Source organism: Heterodontus francisci, chromosome 36 (genome assembly GCF_036365525.1).
Source record: "Heterodontus francisci isolate sHetFra1 chromosome 36, sHetFra1.hap1, whole genome shotgun sequence".
Taxonomy (NCBI): Eukaryota; Metazoa; Chordata; class Chondrichthyes; order Heterodontiformes; family Heterodontidae; genus Heterodontus; species Heterodontus francisci.
In genome coordinates this window covers 40093431-40111391 of record NC_090406.1, presented here as the reverse complement: position 1 = coordinate 40111391, position 17961 = coordinate 40093431, and the positions used below count along the sequence as shown (strand labels likewise).

Below are 17961 nucleotides of genomic sequence, written 5' to 3'. Positions count from 1 at the left end.
AAAAGGGTGGGAAATGATTCTGTTTAAAATTAATGCAGTTTAACCTAATTCTGACTCCTGATTCCAAGCCAACAGTTAGCAATTATTGACAGTTTGTAAAAGGAGATGCAGGCCTGGGTTCTTATAGCTCCTGTGAACTGAGATCAGCATCACAAGTACAAAACTGGTCCCTGAACAATCTGCTATGGCAGTCTCAACAGGGCACAGACAGGAATGAAAACAGCGCACGCCTTTTAAAATGGATCAGTCCATTTAATGGGGGACTACCTCAGATTATAATCCCCAGACTTGCTTTATGCTCCAACTGAAACAGAAAACACCGTGACCGCACTCGCATTTATAGATCTCAAGATGGATAAGCAGTGTGGGAATCTTAGAGTATCCAGTTCAGACCTTGGAGGGGCCTGCTCTCAAAGCTGCAGTGACTCTAGTTATATTGGCCTTCACTTCTTACTTTGTGACAGAGGGCAATCCTTTAACAGGAGGTATTGTCTACTAAACTAGCTTGGTACATTCACAGTACCCATTGGCCACTATTCAGATTATAATCCTAATCCTAAAATGGAAAAGAAGTAGACACAAGATTTTTTAAAAACATCTTTGTGAGGAACTTCAAAGATTTTCCCTCCAGTTTTCATCCCTTCTCTTCCCAAAGTGATGCTTGTTGCTGGATTATGATTCGTCGGATCTTGTCGTTTTTCCGATACTTTTTCCAAATGGCCATTCTTCATGTGAGCCCAGACAATTAGGTGCCAGATAACTAGACTATTTAATCATTCATGGACTTCACAGGTGAGCCCAGTTGGGCGGCACAGTGGTGCAGTGGTTAGCACCGCAGCCTCACAGCTCCAGCGACCCGGGTTCAATTCTGTGCGGAGTTTGCAAGTTCTCCCTGTGACTGTGTGGGCTTCCGCCGGGTGCTCCGGTTTCCTCCCACAGCCAAAGACTTGCAGGTTGATAGGTAAATTGGCCATTATAAACTGCCCCTAGTGTAGGTGTGGGGATGTGAGAGGGTAATGGGATTAATGTAAGATTAGTATAAATGGGTGGTTGATGGTTGGCACAGACTTGGTGGGCTGAAGGACCTGTTTCAGTGCTGTATCTCTAAATAAATAAATAAATAATGATCACAGCAAATTCAGCCAACCTGCAGGCAGCGGGGGATTGGGGGTGCGGGGGGGTGGTGGTGGTGTTGCGGTGGGAAATATAATCCTGAACAGACAAGTTACTAGAAAGAGGAATATGGGCAATGAACGAGGATTGTATGGAAGACACATGTTCATTTGTATCTCGCACACTCAAATTAGATGGGAAACATGGGATCTGCGTTTAACATAAATCACCCTAAGCAGAAGACTGAAACGGGGAAAAAAAAACAAATACTCATGAGCATTTACAAAGCTAACCAAATATATTTTTTCTACAATCGGGCTGAAGTATTAGTTCTCTGCTCTTAGTAACAAGGTCCTGTCACTTCTGATTGAAAGTCCAGCCCTTCACATGGTCACCCTGTCATGTGGCCCACTGTGGCCTTGGCACCAGCAGCTTCGAACACTGGCCCCTTGCACACAGACATATTTCTTGTCAAGCTGGTTTATTGCCTTGGGCTCCTCTCAAATGATTTATTTATACAAATACAAGTTTTTTCAAACTTCTTTGTGAGGAACTTCAAGGATTTTCCCTCCAGTTTTTAATCCCTTCTCTTCCCAAAGCAACGCTTGTTATTGGATTATGAATCGTCAGGTCTCGTCGCTTTTCCGATAATTTATCCAAATGGCCATTCTTCATGTGAGCCCAGACAATTAAGTGCAAGATGACTTGACTATTCAATCATTTATGGACTTCACAGCCGAGCCCATCCTGTCCTCACTCAGCGCCCATCTATGCACAGCTCCTGGACAGCGTTCTGGAGTGGAACCCAAATTGACTATTCCCTTCCCCGCTTTATCCCAAAGGGACACTGCGGTTAATTATAATGCCCCAGCCTGCCAATAGCAGAAACCAGGGAACAATCCCTATCTGGACCTTGCTTGGTCTTTGTGGATCAGAAGCACTCGGCCTGAAGTTCCAGGATACCCTCTTTGCTAATGGGTTGATCAGAACTTCCCAATCTCCCATGTTTCCCCCCTACCCCACACCCAGCAACCCTGGAGCCCATCATTGTGGGGATGGGGGTCATTAATGCACATGGGGCAGGCCCTTGGCACCTGTATGGCACATCAGTGGCACCCATCCTGACAGAGGCCTGGAAATTTGGGGTTGGTGTTATGTCGTTATGTTGCAGCACAAGGGCCAGATGAAAACTTGCCACTCTTTCCTGCATTTTGGAGTGTTTCAAAGGCTTGCTCGGAGTACACATAGATTTCAACAGAACCTATCAGGAAACAGAAGTGATTCATGACATCACAAGAGCATCTGCACAAAATGTCCACATCCAACGTGCCCTCCAACTACTGCACTGAAGCTTAAAACAATGGTTGACTGAGCACAAACCCTTTGCATACACTGAAACCGTGAGTGAACGAAGGAACTACACTCACTACCTGCTCACCAAGGAAGTGCAAAGAAACCAGCAAAAGACCATCTGGAACAAGGAAACAGTCACCTTTGTGAAAAAAGCCAACCAACAGAGATAGGAGAGAGAGAAATAGAAAGAGAATTAGGGAGGGAGAATCGAGGTAGCGAGAGCCCACTTGTTTGATGACAAGATCTGCAACAACAATCATTTTCTCTTGACATTTTGATTTAATAGAATTGAAGCATTCACAGAAAGAGTTTAAAATCCTCTCAACACAGCTATCTAAACTATCAAAACTATCAAAGGCCCTGAAAGTACAACCGTATAATATTCCTTGTTTATTTCTCTCAATTAACAATCGATAAAGTGTGCTTATGAAAATGGCAATAAACCGTTGGGAAGAGAAAGTAACCCATTGCTTTAGTAACCATTACAAACCCCCCTCCCCCACTAAATATCCCTTCCTCATTCATTCCTCCAAATTTCTTTCCCTTGTTCCCTTTCTCAGATGAGGTAGACAAAACTGGGACCTCCCCAAATGCACGGTAAACCTTGGGTGCAAACCATAGTCCCACCACTCTGTGCCTCAGTGTTGGGGCTGCATCTGTAAGATTGCACCAGCAGCCAAGTCAAGGTTATGACCCTCTCGTTCTCGAGTCCCAGAGGCCAGGAGGGGGACAACTCGTTGCATCTGCATAACCTGCATGCATGAGAAATTTACATCAGTAAATAGCTGATGAAGAAGAAATTTAAGAAACTGGCATCAGTGCATTTCAATCAGCTTCTGACTAAGCAGCAACACAGAGAACACTTTCCTGTAGAAGGACTGCCCAGTGTTATCCACACTGAATGATATTGAGAACACAGTAAAATGCATTACACTGACTGAATTATGCGGACTTTTGAATGGAAGCACAGTGGATCCTGCTAAACTTGTTCCCCACAGGAATGAGTTACACTCTCATTAAACAGAGATGGTGTACAACCTCGAGTTCTAACTTAAGGTGATTCCGTTGCGTTGGAGGTTGATATGTCTCTTCCAAAATGATGGCAGAGGTCATGAATGAAGAAGCCTGCAGGAGCCAGAGAGAAATAGAAACTCCAGACTCGCCAGATTCCAGTGAATTTTATTAATCCTAGAAAATGCAAGTTCAGTCCCACCTCTAATACATTTATTTGTTCTTTCTCTGTGGCCCCCAAACCTCCCCACCCCAAAGATGCTGACTGTACTGGTGTAATGTTCTAGCGGTGCAGCTGCTCTCTGCTGCCTCATCATTTGTGAGCTTTTTGACCATGGGGAACATCACAGCTGAGCTTGATCCTGCCCTTGCCCAACTTTCGCAAGCCAGTTCACCTTGCAGCAGTGTTACTGGCTAGCAAACCGGGGATGAGTGGCCAGGCAGAAGTTTCCCATTCCCCAGCCCAGAAGCACGGAGGTTAATTGCAGTATCTCAATTGTAGCAGCCCTGGCTGAATTCAGAACAAAGCTTGGGGCCTAGGCTGTGCAATTGATGCATGGGAAGGGAAAAGATAGGGAGCCTCCAAATGCCCATTTACATTGGACGTGTTTGAAAATCGGGCATTGAAAGAGCTGGGAGAACGGGGTGATTTTATAATCAGCTTTCTTTTGAATAATACAACAGTGAAAGATATGCTAAAGTGCAAGGCTGGATATGCAGACATTAACACAGTAACATACATAACTAACATGGAAATAATCTACAGGATGTGGGCTATTGACATTATAGATAAAGATACTTTGTTAATATACAGAGCAAAGACCTCCACATCACTGGTTTTCGTAAAAATCATTAAAAAAACATACCAAATACACAATTTTTTTACCACATAGTTGTCAGTTACACAAATCATTTTGTCAAAGGCACTCTTCAGTTATGTTTGAGTGCCCTGTCTTGATGCAAAGGCACACAGAGCCATGAAGCATTTCCGTTGGAGCACGGGTCATCTCGTCTTCCATTATGGGCTGTCTACAGTTTTAATCATTAAAATGCCTGCCAAAAATATTCCTCGAGCTGGTTTTGCGGAGGCCAAGGCCACCTTGGAGAGGGCCCTCAATGTAATTGTAATCACACAGCATGGTCCTCCAAAATAAATAAATTAATTAAATAAATGACACGGCTTAAAAATTAAAAGGAGAGAGAAGCTTTCGGGGGATGGTGGGCAGACACTGAGAGACAAATATGGAGCTGTGACTGGCTTTATGACACACAAAGCTATGATATGCTTTCAGTTAAAGCATATCGAATAGAGAGAAATCTTGCTCAATTTAATATAAGTTTTAAAGAAACACAAAGAACGGACTGCGACAAAATACCAGACACAAATTAAAAAAACCTTTTTTTTGCTTAAACAGAAAATGAAAAGATCTTAAAGAAAATGAAAAGGATAAGTAATTAAAACGAAAAAGAAACTAAAAAAAAAGGTGAAAGTTCACCGACTTCCATCATTCTTACCTCGTATTGGAGTACCACCTGCGAGGATAATATGAATGCAAATAAGATTAAAAAGAAGAGCCGTTAGTTGAAGAAGACAGGCCGCGGGCTTTTGCAGCAGAAGCAGATTTTAGAAGATAAGATTTCAGACGTATAAACACTTCACTCTTTTTAAACTGCTGGTGGACCTCCAGTTAAAGGAAGACTGCCCTATTAGGGCAGGTGCCACATTTGAGGGGAATGCAGAGCTTCCCATTTCCATAGCAACATGGCCTCCAAAGCTCGGACCGCAGTCGGATGGTTGCCCACGAGATGTTCATGGTAAGGTAACTGTCGCCTGGGTGATCCATATAACTGGGCAGAAGTGTAGGGTGTGACACCAGTGGCTGGTTTGAGACACTTCACCTGGTTTGTACCAGAAGGAGCGCAGAGCAGTCCAAAGATTTGGAATCAGATCAAACACTGAAAATACTGCAACTCTCTTCTCCCTGTTTACTTGAGCATTTTCCCTCATCTCTCCTAAAGGCTCACTCATTTTGGGATTAGGTTCTGTACAGCCATTATGTGCACCAAATACCCTCTGGCACTTTGTCAGTGTGGCGAAGGGCTTTGGGGTGGGGAGGAGGTGTCATTGCAGCTGAGCTGTTTGGGCTCATTGAGAATGGGACAGAATTACAAGGAGATGCAGTTGTGATGAAAGGTTACAGACCTGAAACGTTAACTCTGTTCCTCTCTCCACAGATGCTGCCAGACCTGCTGAGTACTTCCAGCACTTGCTGTTTTATTTCAGATTTCCAACATCTGCAGTATTTTGCAGATGATTGCCTCTGGTCCTAGGTTACCACCAATGCCATTCAAAAACTAGCCACTAGAGGATGGATGAGGCAACCCAGGGCATAATTTCCCTCCGAGAATGTGGAGAAAGTGTGGGGTGTCCACTCCGGGGGCTGAATTTTATGTTCTCCCCGCTTTGAAGGCGGGGAGAGCATTTAATCGGGTGGGATGATGGTGGGTGGGGACCCCACCACCTTCCAATCTCCACCCCAATTAAGTCTGTGGCAGGAGGGCCCGTGAATGGCCTCCCGCTGCCAATTTAAGTGCTTAAATGGGCAATTAATGCCCAATTAAGGGTCTCATCCTGCCTCCGCTGGTATTAGCCCAGTGATGGGTGGGCCTGTCGCCACACAGGAAACACAACAAGCAAACCTGTGCAGGTTGCTTGCCATCTCCCAGGGGTGGGATGGCGTGGGGTGGGGTGGGGTGGTCCCTCGTTTAAAGGCCTGATCGACGGACCTGGCAGCGGGAAGGGGTAGACCCACTGCAAGCCATCCCCTGCCCTTGCTGCCTGCAGGCCCCCTCCTCAGTGACCCCCAGCCCGTGAAACCCCTCCCACCATGACTCACCTGTGGCCGGGGTCCCTCAATGATCCTGGGCCTCAGGTAGGTGCATTACTGACAGCAGCCACTGCCTTTGCGGTGGCGCTGCTGAGTAAAAGAGCCGTCATCCTCTGATTGGCCAGCAGCTCTCGGCGGGCGGGACCTCCGTCACCAGGATCCTTTATCCCAGAAAAGGCCCGCTGCTGCCCAGTTAAGTGCCTAATCGGCAAATGATGCAGCGTGCCTTCCCAAAAAGAGGCGACACTGGGTTCTCGTCAGCTCTTCAACTGGTGGCCGAGACTCCCATCGCCTAAATAAAATACCACCCCAGATCAATAAGGGCAGACCTATGTCTTTCTGCCACTGAGCTATTTAGATTCATGGCGCACCTTGTCATGAGCCTCAATTTTTAACACAGGTTTGATCTATTTGAACTCTTTTGGTTGACAGTCACCACATTTCTGGCACAAGTGAAACAGTTTCTTGACTGTTGCTCTCAACCTGGTGGAGCTCAAGTAGGCTTGCCAATCCTCCAGGATTGGATTGGCCTGGAGTTTCCAGAAATTGAACGTTAGTCCCCAGGATGCTCTTGCGAGTAACCCTGAAGAAAATCATAGAGGTATATAAAAAAACTGTGATTATTAGTTATAAAAATATTGGAGATGGGAAGAAAAAAAGTTGTTTGATTCACAGTCAAGAATCAGCTGATTGGGTAATAAAGATTTTATTTTGTTTCGAATTGGCATTGGAAAGCCGAGAGAATGGCTGTCTTGGGCGATCAATGGAGATAGTGTGGAGGCGGGGGTCTTGGAACCAGGAGGTCATGTGATGAAACCTCCAGGATCACATTTCACCAGAGTTGTCAACCCTAAGCTCAAATCAGGTTTCGATGTTCTTTAGGACTTGGATCCCTCTGATTTTGAGAGGTCTTTCGATTCCTAAACACTTCACTCCTGAACTGGGAGCTTATACTCCAGGGGCAGAAGAACTGTCAATCAGCAAGACATTGACTTTGCAATCCCAGTTACTGCATCTGTGATTAACAGAGCACGTGTTCTACTTGTAAAGTCTCAAAAAACATATCACTGAATTTTTGGCTGTGGGCAGAACAAAATACACCGTGAGCCAGCAGATTCATTCTTGGATAAATCTGGATCATGTGTGTATCCCAAGGTCCAGATTCCTCCTGGATCATCCTCCTACAATGCATTGTATGTCTCACGGACAGAGGACATTTCAGCTCGAACTGCAACATTGCTCAACCAAGTGTACCTCAGAATCTGGCAAAAGGTCAGGGGTCGAAAAGTATGTGAGCTAAATTCCAGGATTAGCAAGTCTATGGGAAAAGAGCAGGGTAGTAGGACTAATTGGACATCTTTTTAAAAGAGCTGGTATATACGATTAAGATTTCGGCAATGTGGGCACTTCATCCACATTAATCCCAGAAGTTCAGGTTCCAGGGGTCATCTGGATACATACTCAAATTATGTAACCATGGGGTCAGAGTCGACCCTCTTCACCACTGCTCCCAGCACCCAAGGGTCAGGATCAAATACCATGCAAAACTATTCGATTAGGCAAATCCGAAATTGCTCCGCTTGGATATTTAAAACATTTTCAGAAGTCACAACATTTTATTTGACTCCTCTTTGAGAGTGTGGCACAATCTTCCTTTAAAAGGTGGCAGGTCCTCTGGCTACCAGCAAAGTGGCACAATTTCAGGCAACATTTTACCACATTCCTAAAATCCGGCACATCCAAATGTTTGGTGTCTTGGATACTAAGTTCCAATGGATCACGGAATTTGATTGTTCAGCAGCCATTTTGGAAGGAAGATGGATCCGTGCCTACACACTGGGGTACGTTCCATATACCGACAGCCCCCTATCCGTTCAACAGCTTCCCTTTCCTTCTCAGATGGGACGGCGGGACTCTGGGTCTCCGTAGACCAAGATCAACAGTGATCCGTGGTCACCTGATTGACAATACTGGGGAAGGCGTGGAGAGGGTTTCACAACACTCTTTCTTGAAAACGAGTACCTCCCACTTTGCAGGAAAATTCTGGAACTTACTCCTAAAAAAACAACAGCTAGGCCATGAGTCAATGGCCAACTGAGGATTCCAAGGTATAGACCTCAGTTAGGAGGCAGGTGTACTACACCACTGGATTTCCCAAAGCAGAGTTTTCCTGTAGCAGATTTATAGGTTCCCCCCCATCCCCCCACCTCCTAACCCACCCCAATAAGAGTCTTTAAACTACATGGCTACTATTTCTCTCTGAAAAATGACAGGGAATTCTAATCTGAGTTAAAGGGTGTTTAAAGCAATATTTCCAAACACAACATATTCTCTCTTTACAAGGACAACTAGTAACACATGTCTCGGTTCAAAATGCAGCCAAAAGAAATATGTAGAGTATTTTTTTAAAAATAACTCTCGTGCTCATCATGATGAGGGATGTCAGCACTGGGAAAAAGATCTGCACCAAGCAATCCCTGCAGCACAGTCGGATGCAGAGTAAACCTCCCTCTCCCCTGCCCTCAGCAGTATGCCACAGCCCCAACCTCAAAAAAGCATCCCTTATTGAAATGACGTGTTCCTTGCCTTTTTAAAGTAATTTCCCCCTTTTCAGAAGGTATTGACTCCTTGCTGGGGTATGGTGTTGTGGCTCCAGTAGTTCACCTTAAACAGCCATTATTGATGTGTGAATCTGGATAATGATGGCTGACAGGCCATTTGACCACAAAAGGAATCACCGCAGATCCTGATCCTATCCTCACCAAACATCCATACGTATTTTCCAGTTCTGAAGTCAGCTATTTTATCGCTCCTCTGAGCAAGAATGCCAACTTATTGCCAAAATAAGAACTAGATTAAGGCATTTGGTTCTATTTTAAGTTAACTAAAAACATCTGATAAGCAATGTGGAATGTTACCACTAGATTAGCACAAGGGGAGACCAACTACAGGAGGCCTGTCTGGGCAACAGTCAAATACGAGATGTTATACTCTACACTGACATCACTTCCTGCCAGTTCAAGAAAAGAAACACAACAACACCCGACTTCAACATCAAAATAAAATAAAGTAAAATAAAATATATAAAGGGGAAACCATCCCTTTCCAAAAGTGTTGGATTTAGGTTGTTACCAATTTCAGAATGTGCCAAACTGCAGCCTGAAACTGTGTTGAGCTTCTAAAGGGAGTGGGGGTGTTAATCTGTTAGGGTTATTAGGTAACAGTTACAGTTAATAAAGCAGGTTGTTAGCTATTAGGATAGCACCTATATGTGATGGTGTGGGCACTGGGAGCTATGATTAATTAAAAAGGAGACAGGGGGTGGGGAGAAAAGGGCAGTCAGAATATAACTTTAAGAGTGTTCCATGGTTCATGATCTAACTGAAGCTTTGCATAGGGAAGGAGTTTCACATCCAATGCAACAAGTGGGTCAACAATGTAAATAACTGGCTGCTGTGCCTCTGACTCCAGGATCAACCAGGTCGACATGTTTCTTTGTGAAGGGGTACTGAACATTTCTGTCACCCTCAGTTCTGACAGTTCCCACAAAAAAATCCTGCCTCTTCCCCCATACAATGCTTTCCTGAATGGGTTTAGGGATAGGAAGGCAATTGAATGGGAGAAAGAGGGGGGGGGGGGAAAAAGGGCAATAGAAGGGTAATTGAATGGGCGAAGGGGGAGGCACAGGGCAACAGGAAGGAGAGCAATGGGTGAGGAGTGGGCAACCAGAGTGGTAGGAGAGAGATTGAGCGGCGAGTGGTGAATACTCAGGGCTGTAGGAGGGAGATGGAAAATGTGAAGGGCAGGAAGAGGAGAGAGGGAAAATAAAATTCCCCTCCATGCTGCAGATTTGAGGAAGGCCGTATTATTTAAACATTTGTAATTCAAACAGGGGCTTCCTCTGTGGGTGATGCCTCAAAGGGAATGTTTCAGTTCATTAGCTGAGACCTGCGTTAAAAATAAATTAAACAGCATTCCTGCTGGTGAATGCACCCTGTTTGTGCTTCAATTGTCAGTTCCTGGCCTTCATAGGGATGCAGGAGGGGGCGGAATGCCTTAAAGAGTTTCCTGTCCTCACAATATTGGGGAAGGCCCTGTAATTTAAAACTCCAGATGCATTAAAGAAACGCAGAATCCCACCCTCTCTCATTGGAGAAGGCCAAGAACAGGCTTTTAAGATAAGGGTGACCATACATCCCCGTTTTCCAGGGACAGTTCCCAGATGAGATACTGTGCCCCTGGGCAAACGATTTCCCCAGAAGAGTCCTTGGTTTACAAAATATGCCTTGAGTGATTGCCCTATTAACGGCCGTCAGTTCAAATCAAGAGCCACGTGACCCCGAGCTGCCCTGCGGTCAGCTAATATAGTGGGCGGGATTGAGAGGCAGGACGGGTTCTGATTGGTGAGAGGGATGTCAATTTCCTGTTTTCAACCAGCAGGAAGGGTGGACTCACTGAGGGACTTTCATTTATAAAAAAAAATTATGCAGAAATCACTCTGTGGTTGGTGGGCATGCGCCGTCCCAATCCCACACCAAATCCCCGATAGTCCCCAGATGGTGAGCAGTTTTCCTGTGAAATTCAGTGGAAGAGAAAATGGCTGGGGGGGGGGCGGGGGCGGTTGGGGGATAGGGGTGGTGGTGGTGGTGGTAATGCTGGCAATTGGACTAATGAGTAGTGGCTGGAGCTGGGCTGTGTAGAATGTTCTGGGAGCCAGATCAGGCACGTTCCGTGGCCTCGGATGGTTTTTTAGTTTTAGAGATACAGCACTGAAACAGGCCCTTCGGCCCACCGAGTCTGTGCCGACCATCAACCACCCATTTATACTAATCCTACACTAATTCCATACCCCTACCACATCCCCACCTGTCCCTATATTTCCCTACCACCTACCTATACTAGGGGCAATTTATAATGGCCAATTAACCTATCAACCTGCAAGTCTTTTGGCATGTGGGAGGAAACCGGAGCACCCGGAGGAAACCCACGCAGACACAGGGAGAACTTGCAAACTCCACACAGGCAGTACCCAGAATTGAACCCGGGTCGCTGGAGCTGTGAGGCTGCAGTGCTAACCACTGCACCGCCCAGTGTGTGGGTGGGTATCGGGCTGCATCACACCCTCTGGGTTCAGTTTAGAAAATTCGGTCACCCTGGTTAAGGTGCAGTCTGGGTGGCGTGTGAGGCCACTGAGCCAGGGAAGAACCCAGGGACAGCAGAGATCAGACTAGGTAGAAAAGGTGCAGGCCCTGAGAATGTTTTGTTTTAGAGATGATATACGTACCTAAAAATAAATTTAAGAAAAATACAATCAAAATGGTGGGTAGTTGGGGGCACGGTGGGGGGGGGGGGGGGGGCGTTGGGTTGGGTTGGGTTGGGTGACTTGTGCCACACTGCCACCAGTGGTGGGAGGACTGCAGCTGCGCACTGGAGACTCAAAGCATTTCCAGTCATTTGTTACAGGGTGCGTCACGGCTCGGTGATCAGATTAACATTGGAAATCCTATTAGTGCGCCTCCTCCTGGTGATACAGGGAGCATCACCACTACTGTAGACTTGTGAACACAAGAATCTCCTTACCAACACTGACATAGAATTTTTCAATGGAACACATGACCCAATTTTAATCTACTGTAGTTGTTAAAAATATTGATGGATAGATTTCACTAAAAATAAATGCTCATCCCTCTGGCTGATAAGTGATTAACGAGAACTGTAAAGTATGGAGTTCTTACTGATGAATACCTGGTATAGTCTCTTGACTCACTGTAGCACAATATATTATGTCACAACTGTGACTACACTTCAAAGGGGCTTCATTGGCTGTAAAGTGTATATATAAGTAGTTCATAGAAATATCAAAAAGCAGCTTGTAAGGTTTGGACAGTATAGCCCTTGAAGAACTCACAGGAATCATTCAGTTAACGTCTTTGCTGCTATTAATGAGCTTATAATATGGAAGGCCCTTTCATTCACCTCTAACTACTCAAACTCCATCCCTGTTCCCTTCAATTTAGTACCCTCCTCTGCTGAAGGTAGCACTTGATTACATAGGCTCAGGCCTCCTTCTGATAACCAAGAGGCTGTTCGTCAAATCTGAACCTCGACACTGCAGCCCAATCTCTGAACTCAATATCATTTAACATGCAATAACCACTTTAAAATAATGGCGATTGCAAAGCTCAAGCTTGAATTTCATTAGGTTATCGTGTCATGTGGGGAACCACAGTTAAGCCTGATCACACGATGAACAGATGTGGAAGGAGGAGAGAATATTGTTCAATCAGTTTCTTGTGTGATTCAATTTGCCCTAGTGCCTGGCTATCTAGTTTTCCACTTTCCAACGGAAGTCACTGGATAACAATCAAGAGTATGCATGTTTTTTCCCTTCCAGGGCTCAGGGGTGCTAAGGCCAACTGTACCATCCTAACTGTAGGACCCCCAACTGTAGCAACATTGACTGTAGCTACATCGACTGTACCACCAACTGTAGGACCCCCAACTGTATCAACATCAACTGTACCATCCCAACTGTAGGACCTCAGCTGCACTGCCCAAATGTTGTGCCCTAACTTCACCATCCCAACTGTAAATCTCAATTGAAGCTAGCTCATTTATCACACTAAATCAAACCTGGGCCCATTCTGCTCTCTATGGCTCAATGTGCATTTATCCAACAAGCATTGTGGGCATTGCTTACAATTTGATAAACAATTTAAAACCCTGTCTTAATGGCAACTTCAATAACCAAGTGGTGCTGAGATGACTACAGCAATTTATAGAAGTTGTTAAAATAGAGCATGGTTGATCCTAAGCCAAGACATGACCACATTAAGAAGAGGTATCTGTATGGGTTAGATGTGGAACTCCAAAAGACTAGAATGGATGCAGAAAACTGATTTGGTTCAGAGGGTGGAGCATGAAGAATTCCTCAGGGATTCTGGGTAAAATCTGTTGCTAGGTTATGGGCAGGGTTGTCTGATGGGGTTTAAAGCAACAACAGTCTTGAGTAGGTCAGTTGGGTAGGACCAGCGGGGTTTTTTTAATAGTTAGTAAAATGCAAGCATGCATTTTAAGCTTGTTGTGACATTAGTCTGGAGAGGGTTTTGTGAATTAGGCTTTGAAGCCAAATACTTACCAAAGGATTCTTTAAGATTAAGAAACAGAAAGAAAGAAAACATTATAGAAGACATTATTCAGCTACATAGTCATTGTTAGTAACATTAAAAAACTTTAAACTTAAAAGTTTTACTTAGGTTCAAACACATTAGAAAAAAAGTTAATTCAATTCACTGTTATCTTGTTTAAATGATTGTTAAGTTTTTTTGTTGTTAATATAATGAGCAACATGCATTCACAAAATAGCAAGGATAGAGTGGTTGCTAAAGTCAAGTTCAAAACCATGGCAATAGAGGCCCTTGAACTTTTTGGGGAGGTCAATCATGTGAAGGATTAAGTGTAGCTCACTGCAGGATGTGAGGTTTAGATTAAACATTTTTACATTAGTTCCTTTTTTAAAATATGTTTTATTTTAAACTTATGATACAAGTTAAAGAAATTGACCGGTCAGTTTTTTTTTGTACCACGTTCACTGAAGTTCTTGATACAACTTGTTCACTTTGCCAATGGTTCCACTGGGTTAAAATGGCTGCTGCCTCCTCACCTACACATACCACAACCAGCAAGGAAAGCAAAAAAGCTTCATAAGAGTTTCCCAATCCCAGCGATTACTTTCAATTTGACACATTGGTCACAGAATGGAATCCCAAATGGAAAAAAATGAGAGAGAAAAGAAAAACAAGAAGAAAAATAAACAAAAATAAAATAAGTGGAGGTTACAGTAGGCCCAGGAGTAAGAGCCACTTCAAGAAATATTATAAAAGGAACTGGAGATACAGTCACAGCAGTGTAGCGTGAATCAAAGAAAGCTCTATGCACAGGACAGACAGACAGAATGACAAGCTATGAGGACGTCACAAACATCAACAGCAATAACAGCTAAACAAAGGTCTTTTGGTTCCATGTTCTCTTTTAAAGAAGCAGATTAATCATTCTTAGATCTGTTAGTAATATTTGTTCTTTTCCGGCCCCTACCTGACCGCAACTGTTTGATGCGTGTACTGGAGCTCGGGTCGACTGGCAGGAAGTCTTTGAACCAGGTGATCTCGGGATCTGGGTTTCCACTGGCTGCGCACAGCATGGTAGCTGTGCGGGTGCGCTCCACCACCTTCAGCTGGGGGCCCATGTCGATGTTGGGGAAGCCAGAAGGCAGCTGGTCCTCTGCGAAGAGAAAGTGGAGAGGGAAGATCATTAAAAAAAAATCTCAAATCTAGTTCACATTAGGTCTGAGAAATAAAGCCCAAAACTCTCCATCCATTTTACTTTTGCATGGGGACCAGAAAGACAGAAAGTATTAACTAATGGACTCATTGTAAATTGGTTTATAACCCAACCTCTTGTCTGCCCCACTTAAATAGCCCTGACACTAAACAGCACCTCACAGGATGGCGGCAGTGGGTCAACAGACTGCAAAATCCAGTAAAATTGGCCATGTTGACAGAAAACAGTACTCGTTTTTCAAGAGCCAACTCCAAATTCCACCCTTCCTATATAAAATGGGTGAAGACTTTAGAGAAATCTTCTGAGCATATTCTATACATTATATGATGGATAAGAGAAGCAGGGTACAGTATAACCATCACAATTTACGCTCTAAAATTCTGCACATATACACTAATCTTGGCTAGAATTGTAGAGTCCAATAGAATGCTCATTCAGAGATGGAAAAAGACAGTGTTTTTGAGGGAGAGTTTTCTTTCTTTCCCCATATATTTTAAGTATTCTCCCTTCCACTGTTACCCCTCCCTGTCCATTGTCTTCCTTTCTGGTTCCACAGGTGCTGCTTAACCTTTCATACCTTCTTCAAGTGGCCATTATTGATGCCTGAACCTAGACAGAATGTGTCGGGAGGCTATTCAACTGTGGGGCCAGCATAGCTGAGCCCGATTCTGTCCTTGCATGACTTCCACACAATCACATCAACCAACAGCAGGCATTCTTTGTACTAAGGCCAATTACAGTGCTCATTCAGGGATGGAAAAAGGCAGCGTTTTTAAGGGAGAGTTATTTTTTAAATTCGTTCATGGGATGTGGGTAATGTGGGCAAGGCCAGCATTTATTGGTCATCCCTAATTGCCCTCGAGAAGGTGGTGATGAGCCACCTTCTTGAACCGCTGTAGTCCATGTAGTTTAGGTACACCTACAGTGCTGTTAGGGAGCGAATTCCAGGATTTTGGCCCAGCGACAGTGAAGGAATGCCGATATATTTCCAAGTCAGGATGATGAGTGATCTGGAGGGGAACTTGCAGGTGGTGGTGTCCCCATGTGTCCCTTGTTCTTCAAGTTGGTTGAGGTTGTGGGCAGTAGATGTTGCATTTGTGGATAAATCCAAAAACAGAACCTCAAGTATCAGCAATGAGTGATATATGCAAATTAATGGAAAGCTGGATTTAAAATGTTTTATCCATGAGGCACCTCAGAGCCCCACAAAGACAAAATGCTAGGAGATTCAACTTGTTTCCAGGAATCTGGAACTCAACAATCTGATTAGATCCTGAGCCCAAATGACATTCTTTCCTTCCTTCTTACTGCATCTTCAAACAGCTGCTCTCGTTCTCCTTTTTAGTCACAAAGCAGCATTCCACAATGTGCAAAGCCACCAGCAATCTTGAGGTACAAGAGTTATTTGATACATGGTTACTTATGAACCAGTTTTATCCTTTCCCTCCCACCCCTGTGCCAAATAGAAGTGGACAGTCTCTGCTCAGTCACCTCCTCCCACAGGGCAATCTGGACAGCAGTAGGTTAGTAATTTTTCCACTTCTTGCTGGGAACTGGCGCTTTTTTTGGATTCGACGTGTCCATTTAAAGCAGTTTCATTTGCATATAAAAAGAATAAACGTCTTGAATAAAGCTCATCCCAATGAAGCAGGTAAATCTTTCAAAGAGTTGCCTGACATGCCATCAATTAGAGCAGATCGTAGCAACACACATTCCTCTCTGCAAAAACCTACTTAACTTCATAATCCTCTCCTCTGTCACAATGTAGAAATTAGTGCCTGCATGAGGGTATGCAAATGCCTGATTTGAAATCATTCAGGATGGAAGTAGGACTGATTCCCAGAAGCAGTTTCAAATCCACGTATTTAATTAATGGCCAGTTCCCAGAATGAAAAATCTACATGAAAATAAGATTATCATTTTTCTGTTTAATTCGAAAAGAACTAAGAAGGCAGTAGTACTGGAGAGAAAGCTGTAGAGACAGAGAGAAATAAATAAATAGACAGAGAGAAAAACAGGAAAAGTAATATAGAGAAAGAAATAGGAAGGGCAATAAATAGAGAAAAAGATAGAAAGGCAGAAAAATAGAGACTGAAAAGACCGTCCAAGAGGAACAAGCTCAGGCATATACAGACAATTTGAGAAAACAGAGCCAGGCAAAGAGACAGACAGATTCTCCACCCCCACCCCCCAACCCATACACACACACACACACACACACACACACACACACACACACACACACACACACACACACACACACACATGGACAGATAGACAAAGACAGATTGGGAAAACACTGATAGAAGCATGCAGATAGAGAGACACACACACTCACACAGATAAATGGAGAGAATAGGGTATTACGACCAAGGCGGGAGTAATGCACTGTTAATTCAGTCCCACTACTCCACAGGTCACAGCATATTCGTAAATTTTCCCACCTATCGGAAAATAGCCAAATTAAATATTCTACTTGTCCCCCAGAATAAAGCACATCAAACTAGGTTTCTTTAAACAACAACAAAATTAACTATTTATTGATCAACTAAATCTTAAACAATAATGAGATAAATCCATATATGAAAAGATTTTACAACTCATTATTCCTAACCCTCATGCACATACACACATACGTTCAAAAACCGATTAACCAGGAAAAAAGGATTTTCTCTTTACAACTGTTTCTTGGGAATAATAAAATAACTGGGTTGTAATGTTCTGGTAGGATATTTCTGGGCTGATGAAGTGTCCCAGAGTCGAATAGTCAGATGGCACTCAAAGTCTCTCCAGGCGAGGTTGATGAACAGTCTGTGATGGGTAGGCATTCATGGCACTTCATTTGCAGCAGGTGTCACAAAGACATTTCAGCAAAGGCTGTAGCAACAGGTTTGCTTGGGTTTTGAAATAGCAGTCTAGCATTAGAAGCTTTTTTGAGCTTTCAGGATCTTCCAAAACATAAGAGGCAACAGGAATCATTCCAGAGGCAGAGATTTTCCAGAGACTGGAGGCAATAGGAAACTGCTACCTTTAAAAATGCAGAGCTTCCTCTCAACAAAGAAGCCTTTCTCCACAGAGAGCAGCAACTCCTCTTTCTCTGGGTCTTTTCCTATACAGGTCTTTTTTCTCTCCAGGCAGTCCACAGGCATCACCTCAAATGTAGAATTTCTTTTCACAAAAGAGGCAAGCCTTCTTACAGAGAGTAAGTCTTTTCTGGTCTGCAAGCAAGTCCCAGCCAGTTTTTCTGCCTCCTGCC

The 17961-nt window shown here is 44.0% G+C and overlaps 1 protein-coding gene across 1 annotated transcript in view; it reads right to left on the bottom strand.

The window, feature by feature from the left end:
* Window positions 1-17961, bottom strand: part of LOC137351760 (receptor-type tyrosine-protein phosphatase delta-like) — a 583992-nt gene that overhangs the window by 242637 nt on the left and 323394 nt on the right. The window contains exons 5-7 of the mRNA XM_068016566.1: window positions 14460-14645; window positions 13504-13512; window positions 4993-5010 (exon numbers count right to left, since the gene is read on the bottom strand). Coding sequence (XP_067872667.1) covers window positions 4993-5010; window positions 13504-13512; window positions 14460-14645 — 213 coding nt within the window. The remainder of the gene's footprint in view (window positions 1-4992; window positions 5011-13503; window positions 13513-14459; window positions 14646-17961) is intronic.